This window comes from Panthera onca, chromosome D1, assembly GCF_046562875.1.
Source record: "Panthera onca isolate mPanOnc1 chromosome D1, mPanOnc1 haplotype 2, whole genome shotgun sequence".
NCBI lineage: Eukaryota > Metazoa > Chordata > Mammalia > Carnivora > Felidae > Panthera > Panthera onca.
In genome coordinates this window covers 17,852,258-17,880,252 of record NC_138348.1, presented here as the reverse complement: position 1 = coordinate 17,880,252, position 27,995 = coordinate 17,852,258, and the positions used below count along the sequence as shown (strand labels likewise).

The 27,995-nt window shown below is 55.4% G+C and overlaps 1 protein-coding gene across 5 annotated transcripts in view; it reads left to right on the top strand.

Moving 5' to 3' along the window:
• Positions 1-27,995, top strand: part of PRDM11 (PR/SET domain 11) — an 89,639-nt gene that overhangs the window by 9,230 nt on the left and 52,414 nt on the right. For 3 of the 5 annotated variants that reach the window (XM_060606459.3, XM_060606463.3, XM_060606465.3), the window contains exons 2-4: positions 26,032-26,156; positions 26,528-26,631; positions 27,230-27,492. In XM_060606459.3, coding sequence (XP_060462442.2) covers positions 26,038-26,156; positions 26,528-26,631; positions 27,230-27,492 — 486 coding nt within the window. In that variant the 5' untranslated portion in view covers positions 26,032-26,037. Of the gene's footprint in view, positions 1-25,184; positions 25,424-26,031; positions 26,157-26,527; positions 26,632-27,229; positions 27,493-27,995 lie in introns of those variants that run through there. The other 2 variants (XM_060606460.3, XM_078433391.2) reach the window with 2 other exon arrangements.

The following is a 27,995-nucleotide window of genomic DNA, read 5'->3' as shown; positions in this document are numbered from 1 at the left end:
CCCTTCCCAGCCAATATTTGGGACAGCAGATCGGGGAGTGCCCCTTGGGCTCTGGAGGACCACACATAAACACATGATTCGATGGGCCCCGAACCCAAAGAGAGGGTGGTCTGCTAGACCTCTCCCCATCTCTGGGCTGTGTGTTACTGGTGTGCAGCGAGGTAGGTACAACATTGAGAGTAAGTGATGAAAAACTCCTACTGCAACTTGACATTGCTGTGTCATTCTTTATTGTAACTTACAAAAGCATCAGTTGGCAACAGATTGGAAAACTTAAAAAAAAAAAAAAATCTCTTTCACAAATAGCGTGAGGAGCTCTGGCCCAGATCATCACTGTGATTGAAGGTGGGAAATGCCCTACTTGCTCAGGGATGTGGCGGGGAGGGGAGGGGTGGGAGAGGGAGAGCCCGTTAGGCTTCCTGGAAGAAGCAACATAAAGCTGGACCTCGAAGGGAGAGTAGAAGTTTGCCAGGTGGAGGAAGAAGGCAGGAAAGTTCGGGCCCTGGGAATAGTATGTGCAAAGGCAGATGACCTGAGGGTCAGGTGGTTCAGGGACGTGGTCTTGGGTGTTTGCGAAAAGGTAGAGGAAATAGTTCTGGGAGCCCGACCGGGAGGGCCTTGAATGCCAGGCTGAGTCAGGACTTGAAGACTATTCTGGAGGCGGAGGTCCTGAGGTGGGAGATAAAGTCACAGCTTAGGAGGTGCTTTAAACGACCGGAGGGGCCATCCAAGTGGTGTTTCCTTTCGGTCTTCAGCCTCCAGGAAGGCAGTTTCTTGGTGCCCAGTGGGGTAAGTTGTTGGTGAGCCGGCCTATCCTTGTCCCAGTTGAGGCAGCCAGCCCCATGATTCTGCTGGTGCCTGGTGGCCCCTGGGTCCCTTGCCTGGCTGGACGGGCAGGCAATCAATCCTCAGGTGTGAGCAGCAGGCCTTCCCAGGCTGTTCTGGTCAGTGGGTTGGCACCTGTCGTGGTTGGCTGGCCATGGTGGAGCCTTCGTGTCCCCGCTGCCTGATGCTACCCGTGCTATGAACTGTCAAAGGGGGTGTCCCGGCCGCCCCCGAGGAGTCCAGAGCCATGCCAGGGAATGTGGGCAGGAGGAGGGAAGGCCGAGGTCTGAGGCTGAGGTGGGGGGTTGACCAGGCACTGGGCGCGATGGCGTGGGGTCCGAACAGGAGGTGAACAGTGGACAGCCGCCTGAAGTGGCTTCCCGCACCCACCCTCTGCTGGGTCAGGGCTGAGGCCTGCGGGTGTGGCTTGAGGAGCGAACTCTTGGTTGAGGCGATGACGGACGGTGGGTGTCCCATCCGGGGCTAGCCAGGTGAGTGTCGCTGCGGTGGTCTCAGCCTGGGGAGGAGAGGAGCCAGCCCGCCCTGTCTGGGGGCTGCTGGGAACAGCCCGTGGTGTGCCCGGGCCTGCGTGTGGCCACAGGTCCAGGGAGAAGGCTGGCCTGCGGGGAGGAGAGAGCGCTGTGGGAGGCGCCTCTCCTGCCCGCCCCACCTACACCCTCTTCTGGGGCCCCCCGTTCAGAGAGGCCCAGCCTCCTGCTCCCTCCCTGCAGCTCCCTGTAGGCTGGGCCCCCAAGCCAGCGGCAGGCAGGACTGTCTGGCTGCCATTTAGCGGGGAGTCCAGCTGCCCCGGATCCTGCGGGATGGGGCCGGGGAAGGGGGGGTGCGGGGATTTGCAGCCTGTCTAGGTGCTGGCTGCAGGACCAGGAGTCCCTGAGGGGCTCTGGTTTTGACAGTGGCCTTGGTTGTATCTGGAGGCTTAAGGCCTGAGTCCTTGGACCTCTGTGGCTCTCTCTGCCTTGGGCTGGTCCCACACTGGACTCAATACTTGCCACAGCCCTAGGGTCTCCCTGGGGTGGCAGAGGTTGGCTCTGGGGCAGCCCTCCCTCAGGCTTCATGCTGCTGCCAGCCTTGCCCAGAGCTGGCGCTTTTCACTGTGAGCACCAGGTGGGACCTCCTTGCTTCTCAGTGGCCCCTCTCCCGGATCAGATCCTCCAAGGCTATGCCCCGGGCCCAAGGGCAAGTCCGGCCCTTTGGCCCACTGCAGCCGGTCATGGCTGCTCTGTGACTGAGCTTTGCTCTTCCTCCTTTGGTTTCCTTTTGCGGATCTGTCACCTGCCTCTGCCCCAGTTCCCTGGCTACCGGTGAGGCAAGGACTCACTGGCCTGGCTCCTGGAGTCCCCTCCCCCAGTTTCAGGTAGAAACCGCACTCTTCCTTGGCACCTGCCAGTGGCTCCCTGCCCTCTCTGAGCACCCTGGCCCTTGGCCCAGGACAGTGGCCAAGAAAGGCTCCTCTGCTCTTTCAGACTTACTCCTGTCTCCTCGCGCGTCCTTGTCTCTGTCCGCCTGGAGAATCCTTCTGTGTGTTCCTTCCTGGTCCCTGCCTGGGGCCACAAACGGGCCCCTTTCTGGCTGCCTCTGGGCTTCAGATTTGCAGCAAGTCTAGCTGCTTTTGGAGCTCGGTCGTGGCCACCTCCGTTCCTCAGTGCCCTGTATCCGTGGCCTGGATGGGGCCCTACGTTTTGTGGGAGTCCACAAAGAGACTATGTGGACGATGTCTCATTTCAGCTACGCAGCCGGCTTGGGAGTTAGCCACCCTCCGCCCATTGTGCAGGGGAGAGGGTTGAGGGGGCATGGGGCTCAGTGACTTTGTCAGGGTCTCTTAGGAGAAGTCAAGGGCAGGTGCTGGGACTCAGACCCATGTCTCTTGGCTCTTGTCTCGATCTCATTGCTGTCTTGCCAGGTGAGGTAAGAGCTTCACTGACCTTTGCTTTTTATATTGTCAGGGGTCAGAGGCTGGCTGGGGCTGGGGCTCAGCCTGTTGTGGATTAGGGCTCACCATGCGGCCGCGGCCATGGCCATGGCTTGGGCTCGGTGTCACAGGGGCGGTCAGCTTTATGAGCATCTCTTCTCCTCCTTCTGTCCTGAATTCTTGTCCCCAGCGTGAGGTCCTCCCAGAGACACAGCCCCTACGCTGGGAGTCTGAGGCTAACACCGGGCATGCTGGCCAGTGGCTGGGGGCTGCTGGGACGGAGAGCCTAGAGCTAGGAGTCCCTTGGGGGGAAGAGGGGTGGAGAGACTGGCCTGTGCGTCTCTGCCCAAGTCACAGTGAGGGTCCACGACCTCTCCCTCCTCTAGCGTCCGATGCTCTGTGCTTCCTTAAAGCCACTCTTGGTGCAGAAAGAATAAGGGCTTTGCTCCTACTGCCCTGATAAGGCTCTGAGGTTCCGAAGGGCCAGCTAACCCACCTACCCTTGTTTTCTTCACGTTTTTTTGAATCCCTCCACCCCAGTGTGGATGCTTTCATACTTCCAGGGACAGGGAGTTCACTGGTTCCCCAGGCAGCCCACCGTGTCTTTTTTTATATTGTTTTACTAAGTTTTAATCGTGTATGGAATATACAAATGTACCTTTTCGTTGCAAAAACGTCAAATATTATTTAAACAGCCAAGTATTCTCTTCCTGGATAACCACAACATTCCAGCCTCCTCTGCAGGGTTAATCATCACTGTTATTACTTTGGCATATAGCCTTCTGGATATTTTTCTATGCATCGACACACAGAACCTGTAGGAATATGTGCCATTGTAGTGGGCACGTGTGTGTGTGTGTGTGTGTGTGTGTGTGTGTGTGTGTGTTCAAACAAATGGTTACGGATCATTCGGTCAATGCTTTTCTCACTTAACATTGGATCTAGGAAATCTAGTCATGGTTTTGCATAGTAAGCTACTGTAATTGTTTTTTCCTCCCTCCCTCCCTCCCTTCCTTCCTACCTGCCTTCCTTCCTTCCTTCCTTCCTCTCTTCCTTCTCTCTTCCTACATTCTCTTAATGAAAGGCATTTAGGTTAATTCTGATTTTATTCTTCTGCCTTCCTGGGCTTACCTAGAGTAGCTATACTGCTGGGCACGGGAGCCTGTTGCATTTTTAAATTTTTTTTTTTTTAACGTTTTATTTATTTTTGAGACAGGGAGAGACAGAGCATGAACAGGGGAGGGGCAGAGAGAGGGAGACACAGAATCGGAAACAGGCTCCAGGCTCCGAGCCGTCAGCACAGAGCCCGGCGCGGGGCTCAAACTCACGGACGCGAGATCGTGACCTGAGCCGAAGTCTGACGCTCGACCGACCGAGCCATCCAGGCGCCCTGCCTGTTGCATTTTTTAAATGCTTATTGCACAATATTTAAAGTCCGTCCACTGAGACTTTGCACAGAACCAAATGTCACCCTGTAGTTCCCAAACTATTCCCGTGTCTCTTCTTTAGAGCCGGGGGAAAGGGCTGCTCTCCTGTCCCCTGCCAAGTCCCCAGAGAGCTGCCGACGGTAGCCACGGGCCCTGGACACTTTTCTCCTTCACACTTGGGTTTTTCTACCCTTGCTCAAAGGACGCGTTTTTGAGTGACCCGTCTCTTGGGTGGCTGTTGTGGCAAGTTGGCTCGTGGTGGCCTTCAAATCTCGGTGGTTCTGGGAAATCTCCTTCACCTCTCTGTGCCTCAGTTCCAGCCTCTGTAAAATAGAGGTGACAATTGCATCTGCGTCACGGAGCTTCTGTGAGGACAAAGAGGCGAACACAGGTAAAACGCAAAGTGTTGTGCCAGGCACCCAGCAGAATCCCAACAGTGCTCTATCCCGAGGTCCCGCCTGTATAGCTGCGCTCCTCACCCCTGCGGACAGGGGCCTGTGCTCCCGGTGGGCAGCCTGGGATGACTCCAGCCTTTGCAAAGGTCTCATCCCCCTGTCCACTCGCTGATTTCCCAGAGGAGGCTGCTGCCTGGGAATGCAGCGGGTAATTGGATTTCTTCCCGGCTTGGCCCTGCAGGTCCTGGACCAGGGCCTACGGGGAGGGAAGGAGGTCAGCCTGACCCTTCGCTCAGTGGTGGTGGCCGGGAGCCTGGTAACGTAACCCCACACCTCGGGCAGATTTACCGGCTCTCAATGGGGCCCGTTGTGGCCGGGGATTTGATCTCCCTTAGCCTGCAGGGTGGGCAGGAGAAGAAAGCAGCTTGGGGCCAGCCTCTCCCCGGAGAGCCCTGGGGCCCCTCTGGGCCACACTGGCTGGTCCAGGCATGGGTCTGCCTTTCAGCTCCCAGGGCAAATCTCTGCAGGTGATTGTATACTTAGCGCTGGAAATAGGCTCCTTTGCTTTTTCCTCTCCTCCTCCCCAGCCTTCAAGGTCTAAACCACCTCCGATGCCATCATCTAATCGGCTCGTCACAGCTACCCGTGAAACGGGTGGCCCGGCCAAGGCCATTTCACGGATGCAGACACCGAGGCTCAGAGAGGTTAAGTGACTTTCCCAAAGCCGCACAGGTAGCCGCCGCTGGAGTTGAGAATATACCCAGGCTGTCTGGCTTCTTGTTCAGTTCTTTTTCGTGAGGCCACCCAATGTGACAGTCTTGGCAGAAGGTGCCTAGCTGGGCAGGCCTGCTTGACCTCTTCCCCTTCGGTCAGTGGCATGTGCGGTCAGTGAGCACAGAGGGTTGGGATTATTTCCTAAGAAGCGAGACGCACCGTAGCTGGCCCGGGGCCCGGCCCTTCCCCAGCACCAGGCACAAACCCTCTCCGTCGCTAGAGGTGCAGGGGGACAGAGTGTGGCTGCGTCAGCTGTGGCCATCTGTCCCGCTGGGGCGGGGGCTTGCTCTCTGAGCCTGTCCTGTGTGGTGTGGGCAGGGCGCCACAGCAACCCTCGGGACGTTGGGTGCTCCTGCCAGGGAGGCAGGAGAACAGCCATCATCGGGCCCATTTTAAGACCGGAGAAAGCAAGGCTCGGAGAGGCCCGGGGGCTGCTCTGAGCTGGCAGCTGGCAGAGGGGAAACTCGAACCCCACCTCCTGATTCTAGCTGTAGAACCCTTACCAGTCACGCTTTTGGGTCACACCAAAGGCACTGAGCTGGCCTGGCTCTGAATTACGAGCGTGGCTGATGTGGGTCCTGGGTCATGAATGACTTCATATTTATTGAGCACTTACTATGTGCCTGGTGCTATTCCACATGTTGACCTGTCACATTTCACTCAATCTTCAGACCAACCCCATGGGGTAGATACCATTATTATCGTCCACTGACAGCTGAGGAAACTGAGGCCCAGAGAGGCTACGTGACTCCCCAGAGTCATATGGGGGGTGAGCCTGGGATTTGAATCCCAGCGGTGTGGCTCCAGAGGTTGTGTGCGAACCACCACAATGCTTCTTGTGGCCAGGAGGACCCCCAGGGCAAAATACACCTGCCTGGCTCTTGGTGGTGCCGATGCACAGCACGGCAGGTGCTTGGTAAAAATGTATCAAATGAATGACTCCATGAATGACTGAGGCTTTAGACAAGCAACTCAGTCTTCCTGGATGTCAGTGAAGTGAATACCAAGCCGCCGTTCTTCCAGCATCGAGGGGAAGGGCCCACTTAGCATGTTGATATTTGAAAGTGCTGACGAGCTCAGGGCTTGGGCCGTGGCAGCTCTGGTCACTCTGAGGGGGGACAGTGCCACTGAGCTGCTCTGAACCGTGTCCTGGGAGTGAGCGGTACTGCCCTGAGGTGTCCCGCTGGCCCTCAGCTGCCTGCCCCGGGGGGCTCAGCTGCATGGGTGGTGGGGTGTCACCCGTGACGGGCCTTGGGTTTCCTCTGGGCCAAGCCAGGGGCCAGAGGGGCTGAGGGTGAGCACTGTGACTGCATCCGTGCGGGACCCTTGCATTCCTAACAAACACTCACAGCCTGCTGGGTGATTCGTGTGCATGCGCGCGCACACACACACACACACACACACACACACACACACACACACACGTCTTCTTGTCAATTTCCCGGGCCTGTTTTTTTCCCCAGGCTCCCGAGGCGAGGTGACCCCTCCCAGGTTCTCACAGGTCTGGAGCAGGATTCTGCCTTCTGAGGAGCCTCTCCAGGTGCTCACATGTTCCCTGTAGGTTCCAGAAGTGTGGGCGGATATCAAACATAACCTGATCGGGGGCCCCAGGAAGTCTCCGGGATGACTTCCACCTCGGCTGCCCCTGTAGCTAGGGAATCCCCCTCCCACTCAGATTTGCTGTCTTTGTAAATAGTTGTTTTTTTTTTTTTTAATTTTTTTTTTTTAACGTTTATTTATTTTTGAGACAGAGAGAGACAAAGCATGAACAGGGGAGGGGCAGAGAGAGAGGGAGACACAGAATCCGAAACAGGCTCCAGGCTCTGAGCTGTCAGCACAGAGCCCGACGCGGGGCTCGAACTCACGGACCGCGATATCGTGACCTGAGCCGAAGTCGGCCGCTTAACCGACTGAGCCACCCAGGCGCCCCTGTCAATAGTTTTGACAGCAGGTTCCCTGCAGTGGGACTCGGGAGATGCAGTTTCATCCTAAGCTCTCCCACAGGTTTGCTGTGTGGCCTTGAGTAAGTCCCTTCCCCTCTCTGGGCCTTGGCGCACAGCCCTGTAAAGGGAGACCATAGGGCTTACTTTTGTCTGCTGTTCAGTTCCTCCATTACGGGGTACGATTTTATGCCGCATTTTCTCAACCCCTTTTTAAGACACTAGGATATTGGGGACCCTCCACCCTGCCACGCGGGGACAGCGGGGCTTGGTTCTGGTATTGACTAGTCGTGAGACGGTGAAGAGCATGTGGTAGGACTTGCCAGGGAATCCCCGCTGGGTCCACTGCCCTCGGGCCACCCTGAGAACTCCAAGTTGGGCGGGCAACACCCAGCTTGGGGGGAAAGTGCAGCTTTTGGAGTTCATGAGATCGGGGTTGGAATTCTGGCTTCGCCCCGGACCTTTGGCCACCTACGTGAGCTCTCAGCACATTCATTCCTCACCTGGGAAGGCTTGGGGTTGACAGGATGAAATGCTTGAGCTTCTCCCCAGCAGGCCCCCGGCACTTAGCAGGTCCCCAGCGGCAGCCATGGGGGTCTGTGGAGTGTGGTGGGGCGGGGGTCAGCGATGGTTCCGGAAGGCCTGCCAACGGCCCTGGAGGCTGAGTCCAGAAATAGAAGACCCCAGAGACAGAGGCTCCTGATGGCCAGGCTGGCCTCTGCCAGCCCTTGGGAGGCCACACTGAGCTGGCAGCGTGGGCCTTCCCTCCCTCCTGGCCCTGTTGGCTGCATAAATTACTCGGCAGCCTTTGGGCTAATTTTACCTTCTTGGTTTTCATGAATCATTTCCCATCCGGGGGCGTGTGAGAGAAATGGAAACAGCTCTGCCAGCTGGATGCCCCAGCGCCAGCCGCAGTGCAGCGCCTGTGGTGAGAGCTCTGCTTGCGTGCTTGCAGGGGTGAGGACGGGACCCCCGGGGACCCCACCAGGGGCCCCCGGGGGCTCGCTCCTTCCAGCCGTGTCCCTGTACCTTTGGGGTATCATGACTTGGAGTAAAGGAGCCCCAGCTGGTCCCGGAGCTGGAGCTGGGGCTGAATGGAAAGGAATTTGGCGTTGAGTGACCTTGCCATGACGGCCATCGAAGGTCTGTTTGGACCTCAGCAGAGAGGTCGTTAACAGAGAGCCCCCGGTGGCCCCGGGGGCCTGTTTGTGATGAGCTCCAGGAGTTCGCCCGAATGCTGACTTTTCCTAGTGACAGAATACCAGAGCTGACAGGTCCTGGCAAAGTCAAACCTAACCCTGGGGCCCGGACCGGGGGAAGGAATTTGTCTCAAGTCTGTCCACCAGTAGAAGAGGTCAAGCTAATGGTTATTTGCGGACGGCTTACCCCTTCGCTCACGCAACCCTGTTTGACCATTATTATTCCCATCTTCCGGAGGGGTAGCTGAAGGCACAGAAGGGAACGTAACTCCCCACCCCCCACAATGATACACTTGTGAGCGGTGGGTAACAGTCCATGGCGAGCCGTCTCACCCCAGAGCTCACGCCCCGACTTCCAGACCACGCTGCCTCTTGGAGTGGAGTTACCGGGTGGCTCACACGCGCTCGTTTGCTTCTTCCACTCCGCAAGTGTGTGTTGAGCCCCCGCCGGGTACCAGGAACGGGGGACTTGGGAGCAGCCAGAGTGGACAGAGGCTGGGCGGCTGGTGAGGGCCCACCCCAGCACCCCATCTCACCCGAGTCTGGGTTCTCAGAGGACGGCGTCTGCCCAGCACTGCGGTCCCAGCCACGCGGCCGTGAACTCGGATGCCGGGCTGGGCAGGGAACACGGCCGGCTGGGGCCGTGGAGAGTAGGCATTGGAGCCCATCGGAGCAGGGCCCCCACCACCCAGCTCCGGCAAATTCTTGCCATGTGGAACCACCTGCCTGCTGTTGCCAGTCCTTCTGACTTCCCAGCAAAGCTGAACATCGTGTTTTTACAGGAGATCTTCCGTTTCTTCAGAGTTGGCAACTGGAACAAAAATACAAATTAAGAAAAAAAAAAACCTCAGAAAACAAGAACGAGCCACCGGTTTGTAACCTGCGGATCCTTTCTTCCGCTGCCTTTCTACAGGCCGGTTTCCGGTTGGATCAGGTTCTGATTATCCCGCCAGGGCCACCTCTCCCAGGAAGCGCCTTCACTACCTGCCATGGAAGACCATACCCCACCCCCTGACTGTAGGGTGTCACCCCCATGCTGGACTGTCACCTGGGAGTAGTGGAGATCGCATGGGCTTTGACTTGGATAGATTCCAGACAGCTGCTGTGCGGCCCTGATCAAGGCACTGGCCCTGTCGGAGCCTCTGTTTCCCATCTGGCAAACAAGTAAAGTAAAACTGTACTCACTAGGTTTTTGAAAGGACTAAATACAGTAAGACAGAAGCTCAAGTCAATCAGGACTAGGCCAAAATGGAATTTACGGGCCTAGCAAAGTGCAGAGTCCAGGATCGTGCACGGCTTCAGGAATGGTTGGATCCAGGGCTCGCACGGTGTCCTCGCCGCTTGGTCTTTTCATCTTAACTCTGCACTCCTTTGCCCTGGCTCCTTTCAGAGGCAGACCGGTGTATGTGGTGCCACAGTGGCTGGCTGCCAGCAGATCCGTAGTAACTCGGTTCTTTCAGCACTCGCCCTCTTCCCCGCAGGTTCTTCCAACGCCCCAAAACCGCCACTCCTGATTGGCTGGCCCTTTACCCTTCCCTGCACCATTCACTATGACTGGCAGATACGCATTCTCCGAAATCGACTCGTCCTTTGCTTCTTTGTTGCCTGTGCCCGGATAACTGATGTCTGTCACTGTTTCGAGACTGAGCTACGTGCCTTAGTAAATGGCCACAGGGGACACACACGGAGACCCCCAAGACGTGCCTACGCATGCACACACGTAGGTCGGCAAGAACCCCACGCTTCTGGCCAAGACTCTACGAATCAGCAGGACAGGTGACTGCAGCCCAGCGAACGGCAGGGTCATTACATGGTGGCATTGGTCACTGCACCCCCCAGTCCCATGGGGTGACACAATGGGCCCAGACGGTGACCGTGCAGGCGGTGGGGCAGTTCAGACGGGTGCTCTCCAAACTTACACGCATGTGCCCGTCACCTGGGGCTGTCTCTGATGCAGGAGGTCTGGGGTGGAGCGTGGGACTCTGCCTTCCTTTCTTCTTCTTCTTCTTCTTCTTTTAATGTTTACTTATTTATTTTGGGGAGTGGGAGGGGCAGAGAGAGGGGAGGCAGAATCCCAGGCAGGCTCCACGCTGTCAGAGCAGAGCCGGACTCAGGGCTCAAACTCACGAACCGCGAGATCACGACCTGAGCTGAAATCAAGAGCCGGACGCTGAACCGACTGAGCCGCCCCGGGCGCCCTGGGACTCTGCATTTGTAATAAGTGCCGGGTGATGCCCTTACCGTTGGTCTGAGGACCACACATTGAGAAGTAAGGATTTAGGTGACTTTTGAGGTTTCTTTTAATTTTGAGATTCGGGGCAAGACCGGGAGAATAGAATAAAGAGCCAGTGAGAGGGGCAGGGGCAGGAAGGAGCAGCAAGGGGGGAGGAGGAGAAGACTGCTGAGGAAATAAAGGCAGGGTGCCAGGCTTACAGGGCCCTCCCACCCATATTCCCCCAGTGACTCCCTCCACAGACCTTCCCCTCCGGTCTCACCGTGCACTGGGACCCCTTTCCTTGGAGCCAGAACACCGCGTGTTGTTTCCTCGGGGTCCTACCTCCCTAAATGGAGCCTCCAGCCCCGCAGGCGGGAGAAGTGTGGGTTTGAGAATACACAGGACACCCCGGACAGGGGCCGGAGAAGGGAGGGCTGGGTGAGGGGCTGCCCAGCATAGACCCGTGGCAGTGGGCTCTTATCTCCCACCACCGTCCTCCTGGAGGCTTTGAGCAGGTCAGTCCCACCTGGGCCTGACTTTTCGAGCCAAGAAAGGAGGGCCCTGGACCCAGTGGTCTGGGTGCAGGCTTTCAGCTCCCACGGCCTGCTGGAGGCAGTGGGATGGGAGAGCTCACTTTCTCCAGCCCTACTCCTTAAAAGCCACAGGGGCCCTGGGTGCAGATGGCTTAAACTCCCCGCCTTCCTCATTAGCATCACGGGGGGGGGGGGGCGCAAGTCCCCTACCAGGGGACAGCAGGTGGTGGAGGGGAGCTCTCTCTGCCCACCCCCCTCCATCAGCAGAGGCCTCCCCTTCTGCACCGTTTTTTGCTGGTTGCTCACTGCCCAGGAGGTGGCAGGACAGCCTGCAGGTTATTTTTTAAACCATCAATACCAACACACCTTTTAAAACTTTTTGTTAGATAGAAGAGTGTAAGAAACTTCCGTGTACCTGTCATGCAGCCTCAACAATCAATAACTCATAGGCGTTACTAGTCTATTTTTTTTAATGTTTAGTTTTTTATTTAGAGAGAGAGAGAGCAAGGAGGAGCACAGAGAGCGGGAGAGAGAGAATCCCAAGTAGGCTCCACGCTGTCAGCGCAGGGCCCGACGCGGGGCTCAAACTCATGAACTGCGAGATTATGACCTGAGCCAAAATCAAGAGTTGGATGCTTAACAGACTGAGCCATCCAGGTGCCTCTGCTAATCTATTTTTTAAATCCAAAGTGCACAAATCCCATGTAAAACTCTGTTGGAAGTAAGACCCTTTCCTCCTCTCGCCCTCTGGCCCGGGAGCAGAGGCAACCACAGATTAAGAATATTCTCTGCATCCGTGGGCCCATGTATATGTGTGTGTCCTTTTTATTTATTAAAACAGGGCCTGTTTATTTTATATAAAACTTACACAGCTTACTCGCTTCGTGTCAGTTGCCATTCTAAGTATATTACAAATATGAACTCATTTAATCCTGACAGCCTTACCAGGTAGGTGCCCCCAAGCACAGAGAGGTTAAGGAACCGCCCCAACATCACACAGTGCTAAGTGAAGCAGCTGGGAGTCGAATCTAGGCAGCCGAGGACCAGAATCTGTGCTCTTATCCACCATTTTCTGCGGCCTCTCAACTTAGGCTGTCTTGCCCTGGGTTTTGTTTTCACCACCGATTCTGTAACCCATTCAACAAACGTTTGTCGTGTGCTCACTTTGCACCAGGCACGGTTCCCCTTGCGGGGGATACAGCACTAAACGGAAGGTCAACATCTCTCTGCCCTCCTGGAGTTTACATTCTGGCTGGGGGGACAGAGAGCAAATAATATAAATGGGCACCACGTCGATTTGGTGGTGAGTCATGCTCAGGGCGAAAATCCAACAGGGGAGGAGGGGTAGGACTGGTCAGGAGCCGGCAACTTTATGTAGGTGGCAGAGAACGGGACACTGAGTAGAGAAAGGCCCCGATGGGAGTGAGGGAGCCCCGCGGGTCTCTGGAGGGGGAGCATTCCAGGCAGAGGGAACAGCCGGTGCAAAAGGCAAGACAGGAGCATGGGGTGCTGCAGGCCGAGCGAGGCAGCCCTCTGGCTGGGGTGGGAGGGAGGGGGCACCCCGTAGGCGCAGAGGGCGCAGAGGGCAACGGCGTCTTGTCTGGAGAGCTTTGCTGTTTGCCGCGTGTGACACAGGGCTCCGCCGAGGGTTTGATCTGACAGGTTGTAACAGGCTCACCCGGCTGGCCGCGGGCTGGAGGATGGACAGCAGGTCAGAGTGGAAGCTGGGAGACAGTCGGGCTGCCCCTGCAGCCCTTCAGGCCGGAGGGAGACGTGGCCCCGACCACGGTGGTGGCCACGGTGGGAGCCAGACGGTTGTCCCATCACCTCCTGCCCTGAAACAGCCGCCCGTGGACCCTGTCATTTATTCAACCAGCCTCCAGACAACTCGTTGGTTATTTCCAGTCTTTTGCTGTTCTAGACTGCGCTGCAGTGAATACTCTCACACGTGTATCTCAGGGAAATTCCTAGAAGTGAAATCGCAGGACAGAAGGTCATGTGCATGTTTTTTAAAGGTTCCCGGCATATACTGCCCTTCACAGATACACCAGCAGTGCGTGGGATAGAGTGCTCAGGTGATAGCTGCCGGCCGTGGGCTTGGGGGACTGGGGTGCCAGCGGGGAGATGTCGTGGGCGCTCCTCATCTGCCCCTTGGGAGGCCAAGGCGCCAAGGCAGAGTCTTTTTCTTTTTAAGTTTATTTATTTATTTTGAGAGAGAGAGAGAGAGAGAGAGAGAGAGAGGGCATGGGGTGGGACAGAGAGAGAGGGAGACAGAGAATCCCAAGCAGGCTCTGGCTGTCAGCGCCGAGCACGACGCCGGGGGCTCCCAACTGTGAGATGGTGACCTGAGCCGAAATCAAGGGCTTACCTGAGCCAGCCACCCAGGCACCCCGAAGCAACGTCTTTACAGAGGCACAGCCAGAATAGGGAGGCAGGTGCCTCGTTGGACAAGTACCAGGGGGGATGGTGACAGCTGCACAGAATAGAGACCCGCCCTAGGGGGCTCGGGTAACAAAGAGGCATAACAGGGGGTGCAGAAGTAGGCCGATTGCAGGAGCAGTTGATTCCCTTGTCCGCTGATGTCCCCGTCCCTGAGATGTTTTCCAACACCAGCCTGTTCTTTGGTTCTCTAACACCAGCTAGCTGTCCCACGGCTCAATTCAGTTCTAAAGCCACCCAGAGTTAGCCCTGGTCCCCACAGATTGAAGACTCAGTCCCACGAGACCGTCCCCACTTCAGGGGGGCCTGGGGGGGCTCCGTCAGTGAAGCGTCTGATTCTTCATTTCAGCTCAGGTCCCTGAGTTCGAGCCCCGCATCTGGCTCCGTGCTGACAGCACGGAGCCTGCTTGGGATTCTCTGTCTCCCTCTCTCTCTCCTGGAGATGAGCTGCAGGTCCTGGGGCACCCGTGTTCCTTCTCCTCAGCTTCTATAATTTGGTAGAATGACTCACAGGGTTGAGGAAAGTGCTTTACTTACAGTCACCGGTTTATTATAAAGGATACAACTCAGGAATAGCCAGATGGAAGAGACCTCGCACAGGGTTAAGTACGTGGGAAGGAGCGTGGAGCCTCTGTGATGTCTCTGGGTGCACTGGCCTCCCGGCATCTCACGTGCTCGCCGACCAGGAAGCCCTCTGAATCTCGTTCGAGAATTGTTGAGGCCACTTCCTGAGTGAGAGAACATATTTGCAGATCGTGTATCTGGTAAGGGATTAATATCCGAAAGATGCAAAGAACTCATGCCATTCAATAGCAAAAACCCAAACAATCCTATTAAAAGGTGGGCAGAGGATGTGAACAGACATTCCTCCCGCAGCGACACACAGGTGAATGTGGATGCAAAAATTCTCAGCCAGATACTAGCCAACCGGATCCAACGAGACATTAAAAGGATTATTCACCACGATCGAGTGGGATTTATATCTGGGATGCAAGGCTGGTTCAATATCCACAAGTCAATCCGTGTGATACATCACGTTAATAGAACGGCTATCATCAGAAGGGCAACAGGTAGCGAGTGATGGCCAGGATGCGGAGAAAAGGGAACCCGTGCACTGCTCTGGGGCTGTAAGTTGGTGCTGCCACTGTGGAAGATGATGTGAAGGTTCCTCAAAAAACGAAAAGTAGAAACACCATATATGATCCCACATTTCCACTTCTGGGCATTTATCCAAAGAACGAAAACGCAGTTGTGAAAAGATCCCTGCACTCCCATATTTATGACAGCCAGGGCACGGAAACCACGGAAGTGTCCACGGACAGGTGATTGGGGAAAGAAGATGTGATATAGATACACGATGGAATACCATGTATCCGTATAAAAGAATGAACTCTTGCCGTTTGTGACAGCACGGGTGGACCTCGAGGGCATCGTGCTAAGTCACGTAAGTCAGACGCAGACAAATACTGTACAGTCTCCCTTCTCCATGCGGTCGAAACCAAAGCAGACCAAGCTCAGAGACACGGAGAACAGATCGGTGGTTGCCAGCGGGGTGGGGGAGGGGGGAGGCGAAAAGGATGAAGGGAGACAGAAGAGACAAACTCGTAGGGGTAAAAGAGACAAGTGCTGGGGGTGAAATGCCCAGCGAGGTGACCACAGTTACCAATACTGTATTGCATATTTGAAAGGTGCCAAGGAGGTAGATCTTAAGTGTTTCCATCACAAGAAAAAGGCATATTCTGTAACTACGATGAATGCTACCTGCACCTGCTGTGGCGATCATTTCGCAGTGTAGACAAATATCAAGTCATTACCTTGCAGACCCAACACTAATGTAATGTTGTGAGTCAACTGTGCCTCAATTTAAAAACCTAAGAATCTTTGTGGATCTCAATCTCCAGCCCCCCTGCCCTCCCAGGAGGTCAGTGGGTGGGGGCTGGAGGTTCTGACTTTCTAAACACTGGGTCTCCGGGACCCTCCCCATTTTGAGGCTATGTAGGGACCCCACCGGAAGTGACTTATGAGCAAAAACTCAGGTATGCTAGAAAGGGGCTCCTTATGAATAACAAAAGACGCTTCTATTACTTGGGAAGTTCCAAGGGTTTCAGGTGTTCTTTGCCAGGAACTGGGGACAAAGAACAGATATATTACTTATTATACCACACCTTCCCTCTGCTCTGCCTACCAGCTTCGTTCTAAAGGTGCTTCCGGAGGAAGGTGGCTGCTTTCTGCAGCAATGGCTGCATCCTTTCTTATTCAAGTCCTGAGATCAAAGTCCTTTTCTTCCTTTGATGGGCCTGAGTTGGGCAGGTGTCTGACCTTGACCTCCTCGGGAGGGGAATGTCAGGTGCTGATGAAAGGCCAGGTCCATGATCCAGTAATTGGGGAGGGGGGTGGTATTGCCATAATCGGCTTAGATTCATCTGAGCCCATACCTGGAGCTGACGGTAGGCTCAGCTTCTGAATCTTATAGGTCCTGGGAGGGAGGTGTCGCACCTGAACGTTGTTCGGTTCTATTAGTGGGGAGGAAGGGGGGAAGGGGATCCAGGTACCATCAGTGTCCCCTGTCAGAAGCAAACACATAAAAAAGGTGTCACTCTTGGGAACGCCTGGGTGGCCCCGTCGGTTTAGTGTCTGACTTTGGCTCAAGTCACGATCTCACGGCTCGTGAGTTCAAGCCCTGCGTCGGGCTCTGTGCTGACAGCTCGGAGCCTGGAGTCTGCTTCGGATTCTGTGTCTCCCTCTCTGTCCCTCCCCCGCTCATGCTCTGTCTCTCTCTGTCTCTCTCTTTCTCAAAAAATAAACATAAAACATTTTTTTTCAAAAAAAGGTGCCACTCTTGACCGCCTTCCCACTTGACTCAAGAAACTTTACAGTGCTTCTCCCAACCTACTTCTTTTTACGTGTTATTTTGAGAGAGAGCACACACGTGCAAGCTAATGAGTGGGGGAGGGGCAGAGAGAGAGAGAGAGAGAGGGAGAGAGAGAATCCCAAGCAAGCTCTCGCCTCTTTGCTGTCTGTGCTGAGCCCAGCTGGGGGCTTGACCCCAGGATCCGAGAGACCGTGACCTGAGCAGAAACCAAGAGTCAGATGCCTAACCAACTGAGCCACCCAGGCGCCCCTCTCCCAACCTCATTTTATCAAAATCTTATCAATGGTGGAGTCAACCTGTTACCTTTAAAAGGTTCAGCAGGGGGCGCCTGGGTGGCTCGGTCGGTTAAGCGGCCGACTTCGGCTCAGGTCATGATCTCGCGGTCCGTGAGTTTGAGCCCCGCGTCGGGCTCTGTGCCGACAGCTCAGAGCCTGGAGCCTATTTCAGATTCTGTGTCTCCTGCTCTCTCTGCTCCTCCCCTGTTCATGCTCTGTCTCTCTCTGTCTCAAAAATAAATAAATGTTAAAAAAAAAAAAAAAAAAAAAGGTTCAGCAGGAGGGACCTCCTGGGGAGAATGTGTTCACCTGCCCCCCAGCCAGCTGTACCGCTGATGCTCCCCCAGAAACCGCTCTGCAGACAAAGCCTGGAACTCAATCGGGAGCCTCACTGGCTGGACCCCAGGTCCTCCAGCTGCAAAATCACGGGCTGGACTGGGTTAGTTTCCCCCATGGAAGTTCTTTGCTCTTCCTCTTCAGCGCCAACTTAAAAAATAGAGCGTTACCAACATCGTCTAAGCCTCTTCCTTATCCCTTTCCAGTTATGCCCAAAGATTATCCCTGATGCTTCTTCTTTTTTTAATGTTTATTTTTGAGTGAGAGCAGGGGAGGGGCAGGGAGAGAGGGAGACACAGAATCCGCACCAGGCTCCAGTCTCGGAGCTGTCAGCACAGAGCCCCACACAGGGCTTGAACTCATGAACCCCGAGATAATGACCTGAGCCGAAGTCGAACGCTTAACCGACTGAGCCACCCAGGCGCCCGTGCTACTAACGGGCTTCTAACACTGTAGTTTTGCCTGCTTTTTAAACTTTATATAAATGAAATTATACAGTATGTACCCTTTGGGGCTCGTTTCTTTCCTCGGCCTTGTGACTACATACTATACCGTGTAGTTGTGGTTTGTTTATTCTCATTTCTACATAGTAATCTACCCGCTGAGCTATTTTGTAAACATAAAAAGTTTAATGAATGTTGTACGGTTCTCTGTAATCAGCAGGACAAATGAATGAGCACGCCAGATTTCTCTGCTTTTGCTTGGGATGATAACAGCTAACCAGTTTACCCTGGTTAATCCTGGTTATCGCACACTGGTGTATATGGGAAAAACTAGGAAAATGAACGAGTCATTACACAGCACGTGCAGGCTTTTCGGCAGATAAAATCTTCCGAAATGGGACTCGTAGAGAAAAAGAAAAATAGAAGTCTTCATGATCGAAATATCAGGGCCCTTACTGGCCAGTCAGTCGATTTGCATTCATTCATGAAATATACAGCCAGTGCCACTTATATGCCTCGTATTCAGTCTCTAATTTTGAATCCTCCTTCCTCCCGACCAATTGGTTGGGTCTCAGCATCCGGTGACAAAGTCGATGAGAATGGCAGAACCTTAGACATTATTATCTTTGCTAGCAGTTCTTAAATTTAATGAGTATAAAGAGTATAAATGAGCTTTAAAGAGTTAGGTGACTTTTTTTTTTAAGTTTTTAAATTTATTTGGAGAGAGGGAGACAGAGAGTGCATATACCTGTGAGCAAGAGTGGGGGAGGGGCAGGGAGAGAGGGAGAGAGAGTCCCAGCCTGCTCAGTGTAGAGCCCGACTCCGGGTTTCATCTCACGAATCATGAGACCGTGACCTGAGCTGAAATCCAGAGTTAGAAGCTTAACACCCTGACCCACCCAGGTGCTCTGAGACTTTCTTTTTTCTCATAAGCGAAAGGAAGAAAAGAGAAACACTTTCCCTTTAACACTGCTTCAACTAACCACGTGGGATCCGCCAGAATATATTCTCCTAGACCTGTGTGTGCAAATCCATGTTTCTTTTTTTTATATATGTATTTTAATGTTTATTTATTTTTGAGAGAGAGAGAGAGAACGAGCCAGGGAGGGGCAGAGAGAGAGGGGGACAGAGGATCCAAAGCAGGCTCTGCGCTGACAGCAGAGAGCCCGATGTGGGGCTCAAATTCATGAACTGTGAGATCATGACCTGAGCCAAAGTCGGACGCTTAACCGAGTCACCCAGGTGTCCCAATCCATATATATTTCTAAAATGGAATTATTTTATATCTAACTTTCCACAACTTTCTTTTTTTTTAATTTTTTACTGTTTATATATTTAAAAAAAAATTTTTTTTAACGTTTATTTACCCTTGAGATACAGAGAGAGACAGAGCATGAACGGGGGAGGGCCAGAGAGAGGGAGACACAGAATCCGAAACAGGCTCCAGGCTCCGAGCTGTCAGCACAGAGCCCGACGCGGGGCTCAAACTCACGGACCGCGAGATCACGACCCGAGCTGAAGTCGGCCGCCCAACCGACCGAGCCACCCAGGCGCCCCCCCGTTTATATATTTTTGAGAGACAGAGTGGGGGGGGGGGGAGGGGCAGAGAGAGGGAGACAGAATCCAAAGCAGACTTCCAGGCTCTGAGCTGTCAGCACAGAGCCCGATGCGGGACTCGAACCCATGAACTGGGAGATCACAACCTGAGTTGAAGTTGGACGCCTAACCGACTAAGCCACCCAGGCGTCCCAACAACCTTCATCTTTAAAAATAGATTTTATTTTCTGGAGAAGTTCTAGATTCACAATAAAACTGAGGGGAATGTGCGGAGAGCTTTCATATTCTCCCTGTCTCCGCACACCCGCCGTCTCCCGGACTCCGGGAGTGCTACATTTGTTGCAACCGATGAACTTGCCCTGACACGTCATCATCACCCGAAGTCCGTGGTTTACATTCAGGCTTCCTGTTGGTGTTGTACGTTCTAGGGGTTTGGACAGAGGTACAATGACATGTATCCACCATTATAGTTGTCCCACAGAGTAGTTTCACTGCCCTACAAATCCTCTGTGCTCTGCCTGTTCATCCGTCCCTCCTGCTAACTCCTGGAAACCACTGACCTTCTTACTGCCTACATAGTTTTGCCTTTTCCAGAATGTCATATAGTGGGAATCATACAGCAGGGGGCCTTTCCAATTATCTTCTTTCACTTAGTAGCTTTCATTTTTCACTAACAGTATGTTGAGCATGTGTTTCCATGTCAATAAATATTCTTCGGAAGCGTTGTTAGTTGCTGTCTAATATTTCACCGTGTGCTACATATTAACTTCTCTCCTGTTTTCAAGGTTTACTTTTATTCTTCGGTGGTTTTTGTTTGTTTTGTTTTTGTGTGGTTCTTTTTTTTTTTTTTTTTTTTTCTACTAAAAATAGTGTTGCAGAGGACAACCTTATGGGTAAATCTCTGAACACAACTTAATGATGCCCTTAGGAGAAATTCCTAGGTTTGGGGTTGCTCCTACAAAGGTTTTCTCATTTCAGGTCTTTTGATATGTGTTGCCAAGTTGCCCTCCAAAAAGGTCATACCAATTTATATTCCAGCCAGGAGGGTGTGTAGGGTATATCCCCCACGCTCTCGCCAACCTGGAATAGGATAGAGATTTTTAATGTTCGCCAACCTAACAGAGGAAAAATGGTGTTTGTTTTAATTTATATTTATTTGGGTATGAAAGTGTTGTGGCTTTTTCATAAAGCATATCGGCCATTTGTCTTTCTTCTTTTGCAAATTGCTTTTTTAATGCTATTTCCCATTTTTCTACTGGGATGAGCATCTTTATAGTATAGACTTACTAAACGTGTTTCTCTCCTGGGGCGCCTGGGTGGCTCAGTCGGTTAAGCGGCCGACTTCGGCTCAGGTCACGATATCGCGGTCCGTGAGTTCGAGCCCCGCGTCGGGCTCTGTGCTGACCGCTCAGAGCCTGGAGCCTGTTTCAGATTCTGTGTCTCCCTCTCTCTCTGCCCCTCCCCTGTTCATGCTCTGTCTCTCTCTGTCTCAAAAATAAATAAACGTTAAAAAAAAATTAAAAAAAAAAATAAACGTGTTTCTCTCTTAAGGGTCGTAACTGCTTGTAAAGCCCCCTTTTTTAACGTCAAAAAATTTTTTCATCGACGTGCCCCCCTGATGTCTGCTATACTTTTAAAATACTAAATAAATGAATGATAATAAGAACTAATTATTTATAGAGTGCTTATTGTATGCCAGATACTATGCTATGTAAAACGGCCCTAGGAGATGGGTCCTGACATCAGTCCCATTGGACAGGGAAAGGAAGGTAGGAGTGGTTAATTTCTCCAAGGTTACATAGCTTGTAAGTGGCTGTGCTGGAATCAGTTGGTGAACAAAACACATGGTGACATTCGGCTTCTCCGAATTCAGTAACATTTTAATATAAACTTATCATTTGTTCATCGTAAAAGTATGTATATACATTTACAAATCTGTCTCACGTGCAAGTTCAAGGCGTATCATTTATTCTCTCTATAGGCAGTGCTTGCTGGGCATTTAATGCAACAACTCCCTTAAGAATTCCATGCTCTCCCCCCATTGCCCCCGTGATTTGCCGTTAAGAACCATGTTGGACCTTTTATTTCTCGAGAAAGGGAAGCTGAGTCTCGGGGCAAGGCAGGAACTTGCTCAAGGTCACCTAAAAAGTTTATGGCACAGCCAGGACTGAAGCTCAGAGCCGGGGGGACCCGGCCCAGGTCACCGCATGACTGGGGCCAGCCCTCTAATGGCCTGTCCCTTTGTTATGGGACGGAACAACACAGGATGCTGTGGTGGAACCAGAGCAGACCTGTCAGATGCTCGTGGTGCCAGCCTCTAGGGAAACCAAGTGGGCACAGATTCCCAGTCCTCCGGCCACGCTGGCTGCCGGGCATTCCAGGACCCTGGCACGCTGCCAAGGGTGAAAACAGAGCTGCTGCCTCCTGAGTTGCATTCTGCCCCCTCCTCTTGGGTTTGCATCTCATTGCTGGGTTCGCAACATGCCTAATCTCTGCGTGTGCAGACTCAGAGGAGCCAGCTGAGAGGGACCACTGCCAGCAGCGTGGAGTCCTCCGTGAGGCCTGCTGACCACCCCTCCCCCAAGCCCCTCCCTGGGCAAACGGGTCCACAGCAGACCTCGGAAACAGTTGCTGGACCTTGAACCGGTTGCAGGCTTCACAGCGCCCGCTGAGATGGGCCCAGTGAAGGACACCAACCTGTGGTGATCTCTCTCTCTTCCCAAATGGACGGCCTGCCGCGCGCCATCCTCTCCCTCCCCCACCCCACCCCCACGGCCTCCGCTCCAGACACAGAAGGGACTTGTAATGCACCTCAGTCATGCCAGTGAGGCTCGGTTCTGGTCCCCCAGGCGGCTGGACTCCTCTAAGAATGGAAAGAACGTAATCGTGCGCTGAATAAATCAGTGTCAAATAACGAGAGCTCTGTAACCCATCACGTTTCCCTTTTTGCCGTAGCTGCCAGGAGGCTCAGAACCGAATGCGCAGCTGGATCGCTGGCCATCTTATGATAGATTCTTGGTAGAACTGGCATCAGTCGTTCTCCATGAAATCTCTGTCCTGTTTGAGTATGTGTTTGTGTGATAAATCATCACGATTCTTTTCCCTGATGAAGGTGGGATGTAAATGAAAAGTAAGACATCCCAGGAAAGGGCTAGAAGACCTCTCTACTTGGAGAGACAAATGAATGTTTTCCTCAGAGGGGATCGTTTTCCATTCAAGATGCAGAAAAATGTCTGCATGTCTCTTCCTCCCCACCCCCATGCCTGCTTTCCTCTCTTCTCTCCCTCTTCCCCTCCATCCTTGATTCTCTTACTGTTGCCTTTTCCCTCCTTCCCCTCCCCCCTTCTGGCCTGTCTTCCCCCCATCCCCCCTCTCTCTTCTTCCTGCTCACCCTTTGCCTCTGGGTGGCCAGTTAAATACTAATACCCTTTACAAACCAGTAGCACTTGGCCCCTCCCAAGGTCTTGCCCCAGCCTTTCTCTCATTCATTCCTTATGGGGATAACCTGGCAATTATGATGATTTCCATTTTACCAAGGAAGACGCCAAGGCCTGGTGCGTTTAAGCGATGTTCCCATGCTCACCGCATACACCTATGACTTCCTATCAGGTTCGGGTCCAGGACTCAGGAGTCCAATTCCATTCCTACTCTCCACTGTACCTACCTCACTGCCTCTCAATGCCAGCCTCACCCATCGGACCACCCACCTTGCCTAGCAGAGATCACTGAGGGAGCACCCCAAAGAGACGAGGATTCAAGACAATAACCCACCCGCCCTGTCTTCGCTTCTCAGATCTCTTTCAGAGTTGAGACTCTCCAGGGGGCCAGCAGGACATATGAGAGGGGGCCGGTGAATCGCGACATGGGTCGCTGGTCGTTAATTCCTTTGGCAAATACTGAGAATACGCTATGTGCTGGGCAAGGCTGAGGCCAGGATAAGGCAAGCCAGGCACCGAGGGTGCCAGATTCAAGGACACGCTCATTTTCAGGTGCCGTGCCCGCAAGTGCATGATCCTGAGGGTGGGTGCCTCCTTAACGTTTATGCCTTAGCACGTTGCTGGTCTTTCCTTAGCTCTTCCCTGGTGCCAGACACGGTGACGAGTGCTGGCAATTCAGTGGAGAGCAAAAGTGCCTGCCCGTGTGGAACTTACCATCTGTTAGTGGGAATGAGGTATTAATCAAATAATGCTGCTGGCAAAAGACTGTTCTAAGGGTGACAAGTGCCCTAAGGAAAAGAACATGAAGCTGGAGAGGGTATTAATGGCCCCCTCCAAACTCATCTTGGTCCACTTCATACAGCAATGCCTGGGACGGAATCTAACACGGGCCACATTTTCGAGGGGAACAAATGGGCACACAGGGGAGTTGGATAACCTGCTGTCTCAGTCTGTTCAGGCTGCCATAACACAATGCCATAGACGGGGTGGCCTAAAGCACCAGACATTTATTTCTCGGGTTCGGAGGCTGAGAAGTCCAAAAAATCAAGGTGCAAGCCGATCAGGTTCCTAGGGAGAATTCTCTTCCTGGTTTGCACACTGGTGCCTTCTCGCTGTCGTCACCTGGTGGAGAGAGAGAGAGAGAGAGAGAGAGAGAGAGAGAGAGAGGGAGTGCACTCTGGTGTCTCTCCCTCTTCTTATAAGGGTACCAGCCCTATTAGATTCGGGCTCCACCCTTAGGACCTCATTTAACCTTTATCATCTTGCAGGCCCAGTCTCCAAATATAGTCACGTGAAAGGCCACGGCATCAACCCATGAATGGGGGTAGGGGAGCATACAAACTTTCAGTCCCTTACACCTGCCCAGGGTCACATAGCCAGTCAGCGGGGCTTGAACACAGGCAGTGCCCCTTTGGAGACCCAGGCGTCTAACCACCGGACTTCACTACCGCGCGGTGTGTTGTGTGTGAATATTGCCCATCCGAGTGAGAAGTGCTCCTCAGGGCAGAAGTGCTCAGTGAACCTTTACGAATCCATAGGACCTTGCCCCTACCTGGCAGCTGGACTTGTGGGCTGCCTTAACCCATCCCAGGGTGATCCCGGTGATCCTTCTGGAAGAGGCTGGGCAGAGGCCTGAAACATAACGCTTGGATCTGGGGGTTCTCCTGTTTCCCGGTTACTCAGCAGGCCCCAGGCTCCAGTCTAGATTCCATCAGGAATGGACCGGGCGACCTTGGGCAAGTCCCTTGGCATCTTCCCGCCCTAGGTTCCTGCCTCAGCGACCCTCAACCCCTGCCCCCTGACGGGTGGCTGAGGGCCAGCCACCAGGCATGGAGCCCCCCCCCCCGCACCCCCCCCCCCGCAGGCGCCGGGTCCCCACCCTAGGCCGCGCAGGTGGGGAAGGGGCGGCGTGGCGTGCAGGGATCTGTGTCGCTCGGTTCGCCGCAGGCCGCGCCGCAGCCGCGCGGAGTCCGCGGCGGCCGCAGGGAAGGCGCGCGGGGGGCCGCCCGCGCCGGTCGCCCACCCGCTTCGCTCGCCCGCCACCTCCGCTCCCGGCCACCCCGGACGCCCGCCCGGCGTCCCCCAGCCCGCCGGGCGCTGCACCCCCTGCCGGGCGGGCCCCTGGCCGCCGCCCCTCCCGGGCGCCCGCTGCCTCCCGCTCCCCGCGCGCCCCCCTCCCGGCCGCCAGCCAACTGCGTGCCCCCGGGGCCGGCAAGAAGCCACATGCCCCCGCAAGGAATGCCGGGCCTGGCGGGCGGGGGGCGGCGCTGGGCAGGGCCGGGCCGGGCAGGGCAGGGAGCTCCCCGCCGGGAAGGTTGGTGAGAGGGAGAGAGCGGCCCGCGCCCTCCCCGGCCCCCCGCGCCGCCCCTGCGCCCGGCCGCGGGACCTCACACTTTCCCCGCCGGACACGCGGGCGGGACGCCGCGCGGGGCCGCGGCGGCGGGCGGGGGTGGGGGGGGCGGCCTGGGGGCCGGGACGGGGCGGCTCGGCCCGCCCGGGCAGCCCCCGCCCCCTCGGCGCGCCCCCCCCCCCCCCCGGCCCTGGAGGAGGGGGCAGGCCGTCGTGTTTCCCCGCACCCCTCCCAGCAGCCGCCGGCTTTGGGGCCCCGGTGGGGAGCAGGGGGCTGATTAGCGGAGGAGCAGGGGTGTGGCCAGCGGGGCCCCGGGTAGTGAGTCACACACGCCGCTTGCCCAGTCCCGGGCCGCGAGCGCGGTCCCAGCCTGAGCTGCGCACCGCCCTGGCCCGAAGAGTGTCCCCGGGCTTGGCATGAGGACCCAGGGGTGCCGAGGGAGGGGCTGAAGCCCGGCGCGGTGGTGGAGGAGGGCGGTAAGCGGCGGGCTGGGGCGACTTCCCTGGAGAGAGCGGGTGGGGCTCGGAGTCAGGGCTGGCTCGCCGGCCCACACCGGGACCCCCAGGCCCCGCCTGTACCTGCTCTGAGCTGGCAAAGCGGGCCTGGCTGCATTCCCTGGCAGCCTCTGGGTGAGGGGCTGCACAGCCAGGCGCTGGGGGCCCGTTTCATCCTCCAGCCCCGCTTGGCCCCAGCTGGACTTGAGTCGATCCCTCCCCTGCCCCCCAGTGCAGACTTTTGTGCGAGGCTCCTTCCTGTGGATTCCCCATACCCTCTGCCCCTTGGCCTTGGGGTCCGGGCTGCGCTCTCCAGTCCTGCCCCCTGGCCTGAGCTGCCCCTCGTCCTCTGACCCCATGGGGCTGGTGGCTCCAGTCTTCCCCAGGACCAGCCCGGGATAGAAATGGCATTTCCTCTTGGCCGAGCTACAGCTGTTTTTGTTGTCTGTGTTCTCCAGCGCTTCCTCTGGGGATGGCAGGGAGGGTAACCAGACTCCACGGGACCCCCCGCTTGCCCTCTGTGACACTCACCCTTCTTCCCCTGTCTCTTTGATCTTCTTCCTGTGCTGGTCCCGCCTTCGCGTCCCCAGGACAGAATGACTGAGAACATGAAGGAGTGCCTGGCGCAGACCAAGGCGGCCGTGGGGGATATGGTGACCGTGGTGAAGACAGAGGTCTGCTCCCCACTCCGCGACCAGGAGTATGGCCAGCCCTGGTGAGGCCCTGGTGTGGGGACAGGAGAGGGAGAAGTGGGGAGTCGTCGGGCTGGGTTGGTTGGAGGTCCTGGGGAAGAGTTCCCACTCCTGGCCCACCTTCCTTAACCTGCTCTGGGCAGCTCCTTGGAGCAGAGGGGAGAGCGCAGACTCTAGAAGGCACACAAGCAGGGACCCTAGAAGGCCTGGCTGGGTCCAGGTCTCAGATCCTACCTTTTCGCTGTCCCTGCACTGAATGGGCAGCCTGGCTGGGGCTCCTCGGCCCATGCCGCATCCCCGTGGCCTCCTGGCCAGGTCCACGGCTTCTCTGCCCACCAGCCTCCCACTCTCTGATGGCTTCTTTGCTTTCTCCACTGGCCCCTGGTCTGGCCAGCTCTAGGAGACCAGACCCCTCGTCCATGGAAGTGGAGCCCAAGAAACTGAAGGGGAAGCGTGAGCTCATCATGCCCAAAAGCTTCCAGCAAGTGGACTTCTGGTGTAAGTGGAGCTCGAGGCTGTTCCTGGGTTGCTCCTCCCTCCCCCCCCCCCCCCCCCCGACTCCCACCCTCCACCCCAGCTCTGCTTAGGGAGTTTGCAGCCGTAACTGACCATAGGCGTTCGCCTGTCATGTATCAGACACGGGTCCCGGATTCAGTTTAGCCTCACCATTAACCACTGAGGTGGCTGTTATGGGTCCCATTTTCCAGGTGAGGACACCAGGGCTTGGTGAGGGTTAAGCACCCTGCCTCGGGTCCCACAGGCCACAGAGGCATGGTTGCAGTTCAAACCCAGACCCATCTGACTCCAAAGCTGTGCTTGAAACTTGATACAAAGGTTGCTACTGGCTTCCTTCGCACTGGCAGGCGTGTCCTTTGAGCCCCCGGGGAGGGGAATGGGTTATTACCACTGAAGACTCTGGGGCCTGTGGCTGGCTGGGGCGGAGCCAGGGCCGGGACTCCCGAGTCCCCTGCGGTGGGCTTTTCACGGCCCTGTGCCGTCCTCAGGGTGGGCTTCCCGTCAGCCCCTCAGCCTCTGCCATGGAGGTCCTGCCTCCCTGCAGCAACTGAGGCTCTCTTCGCTCTTTCCGTCCCTTCAGTCTGCGAGTCCTGCCAGGAGTACTTTGTGGATGAGTGTCCGAACCACGGTCCCCCAGTGTTTGTGTCCGACACGCCGGTGCCCGTGGGCATCCCAGACAGGGCTGCCCTCACCATCCCACAGGGCATGGAGGTGGTCAAGGAAGCCAGTGGGGAGAATGACGTGCGATGCATAAATGAGGTCATCCCCAAGGGTCACATCTTCGGCCCCTATGAGGGGCAGATCTCCACCCAGGACAAATCGGCTGGCTTCTTCTCGTGGCTGGTGAGTGTCCCCTGGGCTGTGCAGTGGGAGAGGGTGCTAATGAACATGGAAGGAAGCCAGCAGGGGGAGCCATACGCTGGCCCAGCCAGGCCCAAGAGCCTTTTTTCTGCCATCACTCCGGGATGCGTGCATGATGGATCTTGCTACCCCCTGGCCCTGGCTGAGTGGTTGTGATCCTTGGTGGCCGAGGGCCATGCTAAGGAGCCCGTCAGGCGGTAGTCCGCAGAATCAGGGGTAGGGCTCTAGGGAGCCCGTGGGACCAGCCAGCCGGAGAGAATTCAGGGTGATTTTCTCATGATTCTTCATGTGTGGGTCTGGTAGACCGTTCTGTGAAATGGACCAAGGGTTTACCTCAAGCCCTCCTCCGGAGTGGGTGACTTGGGTCTGGGGGCTGTGGGAATGCAGAGCACGACATTCAGCTAAAAAAGCAGTGATGCCAGGGGCTGGACCGGGTGCCCGAGGAAACGTGGTCCCTGCCCTCGGGGAGTGGACAGTCCGGTGGG